Below are 10904 nucleotides of genomic sequence, written 5' to 3' on the forward strand. Positions count from 1 at the left end.
GCACGCCAGGCCTCCCTCTCCATCACCAACTCCCGGAGTTCACTCAAACTCATGTCCATTGAGTTGGTGATGCCATCCAACCATCTCATCCTCTGTCATCCCCTTCTCCTCCCACCTTCAATCTTTCCCAGCATCAGGGTCTTTTTAAATGAGTCAGTTCTTTGCATCAGGTGGCCAAAGTATTGTAGGAGTTTAGAGAAGAATGTATCCCTTTTTAGGAAATATTCTGTGTGTTCTGGGATCTGTTTCTTTATTTTACTGCCATCTTGATTTTTGTTTGCCTAGTGTTCTTTTTCCTACCATTTTCATATCTTTTCCGTCTCCATACTCTCCCACCTCATTTTCTATGAAATTCCCCCTTCCAGGACCTCTCGCCACAGAGAAGACTTTTTCTAAAAATGTTTGTTTTTGGCTGCGCTTTGTCTTCGTTGCTGCATGCTGGCTTTTCTCTACTTGCGGCGAGGGGCGCTACTCCCTAGTTTTGGTGCAGAGGCTTCTCATTGCAGTGGCTTCTCTTGTGGAGCACGGGCTCCAGAGCTCAAGAGCTTCAGTTGTTGCAGTTCCCAGGTGCTAGAGGACAGGCTTGATAGTTGTGGCCCACGGGCTTTGTTGCTCCCCAGCATGTCGGGTTTTCCCGGATCAGGGATCAAACTTGTGTCTCCTGCATTGGCAGGCAGTTTCTTTACCACTGAGCTACCAGTGAAGCCCTCCACAGAGAAAACTTTGAATTCCTCTCTGTCTGCTGCCGTCTACTGCCCCTTCCTGCTCCACTGTTCATATTGATTTCCTTTCTCACAACCATCCCATTGGATGCCGGCCCCAAAGTAGACTGGTCTTCACTGGGCCTTCTCTCCGCCCTGAGGTTTTACTAATGTTTTGCTTTCCCTTTTACTCAGTGATCTCTTGACCTTCCAAGTTTTCTTCTTTCTAATAAGCTAACAAATTCCTTTGGCTCACTGGAGAAAACTCCCAAGTTGATACCTCCCCACTGTGATCCAGCACAGACTTGGTTCTGTACAATTTCCTCATCTCAATGGCAGCTCTCCTTAGTTCCTAGTAACTATCTGGTTGTGGATCATCTTCCTTCCCAGGAAACCCTACAAGTTAGCTTCTCCCTTACTCCTGTGCAGCCTCCGTCCTGGCTAGTCAGACTTTACCTCCACTGTGGCCCCTTGCAGAGCTCTCCTCTGTAAAGGGCTCAGCTGTTCAGGATGAATTTTTAACTAGAAAAATTTTTAACATCCTGCATTCTTAGTTCCAGCCTCAACTTGATCATAATTCTTGCCTACTTCCAGTTAATTCCTTTGTATATTTACTAGTTTTGAAATTTCTTCTCATTTGTTGTAGACCTTACCATCACATTCACTTCCTGAAAGCTTTAATTTCTTTCCCCTGGTATCCTGATAAAATTAAGTACCAGGTAACCACATTCCCTTTCAGGACAAAAAAATTCTCTTTTCTGTGATCGTTATGACAGATCATCTTATTCACACAGAGATTTTCATCTTCCTAAACCGCCCAGTCTGTTCTATACATGGAATAGCTAGCTTTCTTGATTCCTTCCTCTATGAATTTTTTGATAGTGAAGTGTAAACTGGAACATTACAGCAGTCTGAGCCACTCAGACAGGAAAGAATTCACCTGTAAGGTAGTAGACCCAGGTTCAATCCCTGGGTTGGAAAGAGCCCTGGAGAAGGAAATGGCAACCCACTCCAACCCACTGGGAAATTCCATGGACAGAGGAGCTTGCTGGGCTGCAGTCTGTGAGATTGCAAAGAGTTGGATACAACTGAGCAACTAACACATACACAAACACAGCAGTTGAAAAAACAGACCTAGAGCTTTTGTTCTAAGAGGATGAGACATGAATTTAATCAAAATTTATAATAAATAATATGTCTAGGTGGTGAAAAGTGCTGTGATGAAATTAAGTTGCCTAATGGACAAGTGTGAGCCAGGGCTCCTCCTTTAGGAAAGGGAGCAGCTCTCTGAGATGCAGATTGTAACTTAGATGTGCTTGCAGTTGTCTGCTGTATAATTTTCTTTCTTTTTTCCCCTTCTTTTTAAAAATTTTTTGCCGAAAGACATGTGGAATCTTACTCAGATGCTAAAGAATCTGCCTGCAATGCGGGAGACCTGGGTTTGATCCCTGGGTTGGGAAGATGCCCTGGAGAAGGGAATGGCAACCCATTCCAGAATTCTGGCCTAGAGAACTCTATGGTCAGAGGAACCTGGCAGGCTCCAGTCCATGTGGTCGCAAAAGAGTTGAACACAGCTGAGCAACTAACATACCGGGGATTGAACCTAAGTCTCCTGTACTGGAAGCAAAGAGGCTTAATGGCTAAACTGCTAGGGAAGTCCCTGTGTCATTCTCTTCATTCCCCTCATGCCAACAACAACACTGGATCCATAGGGAGGCCTGTCTTCCTCCAAATTGAGCCAGATTTCCTCCACCTCTCTCCCTCTCCATCACTCCTTCCCACCAGTTTTCACAGCCTGTAGCTGTTTTCCTCATGTTCTGTCTCTGCCCCACGAAGTGGTTTTATCCCGCTACAGCATGGGCTCTGTACACCTGTGAATGTGTTTGTGACTCCCCAACACTAGCACCATTCCTGGTCCACCATGGTCAGCAGTCAGGATCTGTGGACTGGATGAGTCCATATCACAATGTGGATAAGGTGCCCTGCAACCTCTGGGCTCCTTCTCACAGAACATTCTTGTATTTTACAGTCTCTGCATGTCTGCAAGGCTATTGTTTAGAAGGTATTCAAATCTGTACTTTTTCATTGTGAATTATCCAGCCCTGTGTTTTACACTAACTACTTTTTCCTTTTGACTGGTATGTGGCACTGTTCCAGTGTGCAGGGAACATTAAACATAGAATTTTATTTACACTTATAAAAACATCCCCATAAAGATTCCTCACATCAAGGTATTTTTAGGAAATTCATTTTTCTTCTCTTTCCTAGAAGTCTGGAAATTTGATGACCACCTGCTGGAGTACTTACAAAATGAGAGCATGGAGAAGAGACTAGAACAATGGCATGAACAGAACCCACTAGAAAATGCTGTTCATCAGAGCATAACTCATTTTCTGCTCAGGCAGCATCATGATGTGTTTGACTTACATGATAAATGTATGAAATCAAATTTAACTTTACTTTCTCAAAACCTCAGCTATGAAATAAAGAGCTCCAATGAGCTTATTGGAGATGAGAAATCCTGTCGCCATGCTGACAGTGAACAGTTTCATCCTGAAATTAAATTCCCCCAAAGCCAAAAACTCATCAGCTCCAAATCCCCACTCAATGAGCATCAGAAAACTAAAAAAACAGAGAAGCCTCATGTATGTGGTGAATGTGGGAAAGCTTTCATCAAAAAGTCTTGGCTCACTGATCATCAGATAATTCACACAGGAGAGAAGCCCCATCGATGTAATCTTTGTGACAAAGCATTCTCTAGAAAATTCATGCTCACTGAACATCAGAGAACACACACAGGAGAGAAACCTTACCAGTGCACTGATTGTGGCAAAGCCTTCCTCAAGAAATCACGGCTCAATATACATCAGAAAACCCACACCGGAGAGAAACGGTATATCTGCAGTGACTGTGGAAAGGGCTTCATCCAGAAGGGAAATCTCATTGTCCATCAGCGAATTCACACAGGTGAGAAACCTTACACATGCAATGAATGTGGAAAAGGCTTCATCCAGAAGACCTGCCTCATTGCCCATCAGAGATTTCACACGGGAAAGACTCCTTTTGTGTGTAGTGAGTGTGGAAAATCCTGTTCCCAGAAGTCAGGTCTCATTAAACATCAAAGAATTCACACAGGAGAGAAACCCTTTGAATGCAGTGACTGTGGGAAAGCCTTCACTACGAAGCAAAAGCTCATTGTCCATCAAAGGACTCACACGGGAGAGAGACCTTATACCTGCAATGAGTGTGGGAAAGCTTTTGCCTACATGTCTTGCCTTGGTAAACATAAGAAAATACACACAAGAGAGAAACCTGGAGATGCAATCAAGGGGGAGAATCCTGCCTCACAGACAAGTGATGCCATGCGGGAGAAGAGCCTTGTTAACCTGGTGGCTGTGCAGGTGCCTTCCATGGCCCTTCAGCCGTCAGTCAACATTAGTGGACTCCTAGCAAATAGGAACGTCCTCATAACGGGACCACCCGTGGGCAGGTGTGCACCCGCAGGAGATGACAGAGGGTCTGCAGAAGACAGAACCCTTAAGAACACAGTGAGCATGGTTGTGCCTTCGGTGGTCAATTATGTTTTATTTTGTGTCACAGAAAACCCCTAGGAAAAAAACTCGAGACATACTATGTGTAAAAGTTAGAAATCATTGAGCAAAAATTTCTAGGTCAAATGGTGGCTGAAAAGTTTATACTGAGAGAAACTGTATAAATGCTGAGACCAGGAACCCATGATATACTCATCCAGTTAAATATATGCATTGATACTGAGGCATAATCTGATGTTAATCCAAACACAAACACATCAATTGTTCTGTTGTGTCAGTTGAATGAAGGAAGGAAGCCTGAGTCCAACTAAGTGGAAGAAATAAGTAGGTGAAGTTTTTAAGCATACAATTTGTATGTGGAAGGTTCCTGTGAACAAACAGGGCTAATACTGGTTTGGTGGGCTATGGGATATGTATATGTGTGTGTGTATATATATATCAGTTCTGTTTCTCCAGGGCAAGGTGAAGGATTGACTGAAAACTGGGATGTCTACCTTAAACTCTAAGAAATTTTATATTATGCAGAGGGATTTAGATCGAGCCAGTTTGCTTGAGTCTTAGATTGAGTCATTTTATTCATTTACTGAGTATTTGTTGAGTACTTCCTTTTTTATTGGGTCCCGTCCTAGTAGCTGAGGATACAGTGGTGATTAAGCCCATGAAAAAACCCGTGGTCTCCTAGAGAGAGCTTTGAGGTAACTATTATTTTTAAGTAGTACATCAGCTAATCTGTTAATAGTAAGAGGATGTAAATACATACACTAAACGAAATAGATATTTTCATAGTTCCTTCCAGTTAACATAATAGAAGACCATCACTTGCATAGCATATAGAAACAGAAATTCATTTCTCACAGTTCTGGAAGCTACAAAGTCCCAGATTAAGGGGCCTGCAGATTTAGTATCTCCCATCCAAGTACTAAGCAGGCCTGATCCTCTGAGGTTTTCAGCTCAAATGAGATCAGCACATTCAGGGTATTACAGCTATAGACAGACTTGGTATCTAATGAGGGCTCCTGGTTCATAGAAGATGGTCATCCCATTGTATCCTCATGTTGGGGAAAGGGCAAAGCGGGGGTGGGTTCTCTTCTATAAAGGCACTATTCCCAATCATGAGGGCTCCACTCTTTGGACCCAGTTGCCTCTTAAATGCCCACTTCTTAATACCATTCTATTTTGTTTTTAATATTTTAATTTTATTGGAATATGGTTGATTTACAATGCTGTGTTAGTTTCAAGTGTACAGCAAAGGATTCAGTTATACATATACACGATTCCCTGGTGGCTCAGACAGTAAAAAATCTACTGCTATGCAGGAGGCCCAGGTTCAATCCCTGAATCGGGAATTTCCCTTGGAGGAGAGCAGCAACCCACTCTAGTATTCTTGCCTGGAGTATCCCATGGACAGAGGAGCCTGGTGGGCTACAGTACAGTCCACCGGGGTGGCACAGACTCAGACACAACTGAAGCGAGATGGCACACATGCGTGGATGCCTTGGTAATAATGAGGGAGGTTCCCCATCCCAAGCTTTTCTGGATATAATTTGAACTAAGACTTAAGTACTAACGGGAGTTAGTACTTAATATAGGTAACTAGAGAATATTCCAGGACTGTTTCTAGTGATTGTATTTGACAGCCTTCCTGCCTCAGATTCTCTGAGAAACTTAATGCAAATATCCTAGCCATGTCCCCCAGCTCTGAAACCAGAATCTTTGGGGCTACAATTGAGGACCCCTCATTTTTAACAACGGCCAGAGGCATACTTAATTTTGATGTTCTTTGCCCTAAATTTTGGGTTACTGTCCCCATCACCACGCTCACATTATGGTGGGATGGATTCAAGTCGAGCTTTTTCCATCGACTCCACACCATTAATGGCCTCACTTCTGGCGGCCTTTTCCCCAGCCCCCACCCCCAGTCACAACTTGGGTAGTCCCTGCTGCTCTTTGCCCTGTTAATGGCCAGCCCCATACTGTACAGCTCCTGGAAATTGTTTTCTGTTCTAAAAAAACAGCTTCCTGCAAACTATTTCCCTCCGTGGTGTCCGTTTACCAGATGTATTGTTTTCCCTTTCTGGGAGTGCATCTCCGCTGCCAATTGGACGATTGAACTCTTACCTTTCTGTTTGGATTTTTTTTTTTTTTTAAATACAAAGTGGATAATACACACCGTGGCCTTTTACTTCCCTCCCTAGCAGGCTTGAAAGCACCTTAGTCTGCATCAGTTTTGTCTTGGGAAGCCTGAGACTGAAAATGTACCTATTTTCTGCAAGAATCGAAGTGCCAGGAAATGAGAGAAGTTCAGTGGCTTCTCCCCCTCCAGGCATCCCCAGCTTCTGGGGCACAAACGCGTCCCTTGGTATTCTGTACGTCAGGTGTGCCAACATGGCTGCTCCCAAGGGGCCGCGGTGAGCTGGGCGCAGACATTGCTTCTCTAGGACGTACCGGAAGTCGGGCCTCAGCGCCTCCACGCCCCAGATCCACCTCGGCTTCCGTAGACAGTTCTGGAGGTCAAAGCAGTTCGCGGAAGCACGACGCTGTTTAGGCGGATGGTCAGTCTGAGGAATATCAGGTTAGCATGCAATTTTTGTCACTGGAATTTGTTGTTGTTGTTACAGTGGTGGTATTTTTTCTTCCAGGGTGATAGAGGACTTCGTGCCGTCTGGACCCATGAGATTATTGCCAGAGGGCAGAGGGGGAGGGTAGAAATGCCGAGGTGGTTATATTTAAGGGGAACCAGGTGGGTACCGGATTTGTGGAGAACCAGAAGTGGAGTTTGTCTGTGGTTTGGATTGGGAGCGTGTCCTGTGAATCAGTGTAATTAGATTGTGTAGAGATCAATACTCTTCCAGTTGTCAGACCTTGGGGTTTTGTAGATTACTTGGCTTGCAAGGTGTACATGTGTTGAAGAAACCAGTAATGGAGAAACCAAGCACCGCACTCTGAGTTGGAGAACTCAGGTTTACTAAGCAGGTGGGCCCAGAGGAGTTAACACTTCAAGCTCTGAGCCATAAACAAGGGGTTTATAGAGTTTTTATAGACAGACTATAGTAGGCAACATTAGCTGCTAATGCTAAGCTGCTAAGTCACTTCAGCTGCTAATAGGGTGGTTTAAACTAAGGGGTTTCGCGCGCGCGGGAACAGCGGTCAAGACGGGGAGGGGGATGCCTGACCTTTACAGGGACAGGCATGATTAAGCAGGATTGCAGGGGCCGGGCAATTGCAAAGAGCAGGACAAGGGTAAGTGAGATAAGCTCCAGTTCCTAGTATTGTAAATCCCCACTTCCTGAGACTACGTGACCTGTGATCCAAACTTTGCAAGGAGCAAGCAGAGGCAGAACAAGCAGGAGGTTATGTAAAATTTTAACTTTTCCTCTTCGGTGACAACGATCGCAGTATTGGATTCAGGTTAGGGATTTAATTCGGGGCTCAGTGGTGGGCGGGGACTGGGTCATCACATGAGGGTGTCTGGCCCAGGTTTTGGGTTAATAAGGAAGTGTGTAGTGTAGTCAGTATCCGGTACAGAGAGGTGTGTGATGGTTGAAGAGTTGGACGCCAAGGATGGTTGTGTTGGTAGTTGAGTTGAGGTTCCAGTTTCTGCTGGTGCGACAGAAGACTGTACATCCCAGGGCAGTAGTTCCAAACCATCTGTATTTTAGCTTTTTTTGTGTGTGTTTTTCTTTTTAAATTTGCTGAAGTATAGTTGATTTACAATGATAGGTTAATTTCTACTGTACAGCAAGGTGATTCAGTTACACACATATATATACATTCTCCTTGATATTAATTTCCATTATGATTTATGACAGGACATTGAATATAGTTCCTTGTGCTGTACTGTAGGACCTGGTTTAGCTTTTAATCGAGGAGTTGACTACAGGACGAGAGGCTGAACCAGCAAAGCCAATCTGTTTTTGTACCGCCTGTGCTGCTTTCACATAGCAAAGGCAGAATATAGTCGTGACGGATATTCTGGCCTGCAAATTTGAAAATCTGTCTGTTCTTTTTTGCAGAAAATATTTGTCAACACCTGCACTCACCTCCTAATATCGGTATATTGCAACAGCACCATTACTTACCTCCCTGACATACGTGAACGTTAGCATACATTATTTGGTAACAGAATCTTCTTTTTGTTTAATCATCTGGCAAGGTGACCTTTGGCAAGGCCACCCATATCCCAGTTTACTAGGAAGTCCTGGCTGGTCTTAGTCAATCGTGTATTTCAAGTTCCCATTGCCAGTGATTGAGTTAGTACTAAGAAATGAGCTTGGGCATTTCTAACCAGCTATGTATGTAGATGTCCTTTGGGGTTTCTAGGGGAGCATTTTTTCTTTCAAATAAGTATCATTTCATGTTGATAATGATATTGCTGAAAAATATCAGCCCAATTTTCTAATGTTAACTTATTCTTTCGCATTTTTCTTTATGGTGTTATAATTATTTATTCCTCATTATAGTTTATTTAGTTTTTTCTATTTTCAACTGTGTATATTTATACAGCACATCTTCTTTATCTGTTCATCTCTTGAAGGACACTTGGGTTGCATCTGTGTCTTGGCTATTATATTTTAGTTCTGCTGTGAACATTGGGATGCCTGTATCTTTTCAAATTAGAGTTTTCTCCACATCATGCTTTTTTTCTTTTTTTTTTTTTTTAAATGTCAGGGTCAATATTTGTGAGAATCATTCATGTTTTTGCACATAGGTATACTTTTTTCCCCCCCTGTGTAACAGGGTCAGGCAAATATTAAATATCCACATAGTAAATATTTTGGGGTTTCCATGCCACCATTCTCTCACATATACTTCTTTATTTTTGTTTTATAGCCCTTGAGAAATGTAAAAGGCATTTTTAGCTTGAAGCTGAGCAAAGACTGTACTTTTCCAATATTATTCTGTTGTTTGAATATATGATTTTCCAACTATTTATGAAATGTGTGTTGTTTACATTTTGGTTTATTATGAATAATGTTACTATGGAAATTCATGACAGTGTTCTCTTGTTCAACCCAGATTTTTGGAGGGATGTTATTTCTTAGATGTGTTCCTCAGAGTGAAGTTGCTTCTGGCTTGAACATGTGGAGATGCAGGAAGAGTGACCCTCCTGTAGGGGGCACGCCTCACCCTTCCACACATACCCTGTCTTGGGAACCTCTTCCATCTACCTGTTCCTCAGTTATAAAGTTATTTATGTTTTTTTTAAATAAATATAGAACCTAAAATATTTATCTGAGTTTTATGAGGTATTCTAGCATCTAGTTTCTGTTATTACATTTCCCTCTTCTGATAGCGCCACAGTCTATGTGCTTTAAGAGAATTGTTAGTGTGCATTATGACACTGAAGAGTATGTACCACATATAATTTTTGTTTGTCAAATTCTTGTTAATTTGTACTTTTGTGCTTTCTTCTGGACAATATAGTAGTTTTAGAGCACTTCAAATTTAATTATGTATGATTATTTTGTATTTTAATTTTTATGTATTTGAAACCTCCTAAGATATTACCATTATCGCTTATAAGAAAGCGTTTCTGGTTTGACCAGTGCATTGGTTTTCAAAATGAGTGCACGTGCTCACGGGGCATATAAGAACATTTGACGAGGTCCCTGAGTACACATGGTTTAAAGGAAACAGTGCTCAGGACCTCTCCTGCCATGTGGTCCCTTTTGTATACAGAGCCACTTGTGATTCTCATGCCCCTGAGGCCTGCTGCTGTGATGGATCTCGATTCCCTCATCTCCTTTGACTGTCACACCACTTCAAGTTCACAGAATAAAAGAATATATCACCAGCACAGTGAGAAGCTTAGACTTCTTGGCCAGAGGAATAAACTCTTCTGGGCCAGCAAACGAAGGGACACTCAGCAATGCTGTGGGTCTTGGGCTAAGGTGAGCACCCAGGAGCAGCGATAGCATCCGAGCCCAGAGAAAATGTACCCTCAGCTTGAATTTTCTCCTCCACCCAAGGTCCTGAGTCCCCAGGAGTGAAATAATCAGTTGAAGGAGGAAGAAGTTACAGATTTGGTGGCAGCATTTTCTTGGGATATGCTTGGTTGAAGACAAGTTTCAGAACAGAAATTGAGAGCAGATCCACGAGACACATCAACGGTACCAGGTGTTTTCAGAGAACAGAAGAAAATGATCCAGGCCCAGGTGACTTTTGATTTGTTTTATTCTTTCCTTTGTTCCCTAATGGATTTTTAGAGGCCTGTAAAAAATCACTTTCATTATTCCATAAAGTATAAATTTGTGTATCTTTTCATGTCATATATATATGTGTGTGTATATACATACACATATATTAGAGAATATTGTATTCAGCATTTGCTTCTTTAATGATACATGAAAATAAAAACCCTACTGGATATTTCAGTGCAGCCTGTAAAGTGGAAATGAGCAGAACACCTTTAACATTTCTTCCCTATCATCAAGATGACATCATCATTACACACCTCTCTTCTTACAGGAAACCCTCACATTTGACGATGTGGCCGTGGACTTCACGTGGGAGGAGTGGCAGCTCCTGGCCCCTGCTCAGAAGGCCCTGTACAGGGATGTGATGCTGGAGAACTATAGCAACCTGGTGTCTGCCGGTGAGGATGGCTCCCTTGGGTCACTGACCAGGTCCCCAGTCAGTGGCCTTTCCTTTC

At 42.8% G+C, this 10904-nt stretch overlaps 2 protein-coding genes across 2 annotated transcripts in view; both read left to right on the plus strand.

Annotated features, from left to right (window-relative positions):
- Nucleotides 1-4569, plus strand: part of LOC104983921 (zinc finger protein 350-like) — a 9325-nt gene extending 4756 nt beyond the window's left edge. The window contains exon 4 of the mRNA XM_010833468.1: nucleotides 2933-4569. Within this exon, the coding sequence (XP_010831770.1) occupies nucleotides 2933-4312 (1380 nt within the window). The 3' untranslated portion in view covers nucleotides 4313-4569. The remainder of the gene's footprint in view (nucleotides 1-2932) is intronic.
- A 1145-nt stretch (nucleotides 4570-5714) lies between these two features.
- LOC104983917 (zinc finger protein 350) overlaps nucleotides 5715-10904 on the plus strand; it is a 30037-nt gene continuing 24847 nt past the window's right edge. The window contains exons 1-3 of the mRNA XM_010833465.1: nucleotides 5715-6824; nucleotides 10222-10407; nucleotides 10721-10860. Of these exons, the coding sequence (XP_010831767.1) occupies nucleotides 10393-10407; nucleotides 10721-10860 (155 nt within the window). The 5' untranslated portion in view covers nucleotides 5715-6824; nucleotides 10222-10392. The remainder of the gene's footprint in view (nucleotides 6825-10221; nucleotides 10408-10720; nucleotides 10861-10904) is intronic.

This window comes from Bison bison, unplaced genomic scaffold (assembly GCF_000754665.1).
Source record: "Bison bison bison isolate TAMUID 2011002044 unplaced genomic scaffold, Bison_UMD1.0 scf7180017863683, whole genome shotgun sequence".
Lineage (NCBI taxonomy): Eukaryota > Metazoa > Chordata > Mammalia > Artiodactyla > Bovidae > Bison > Bison bison.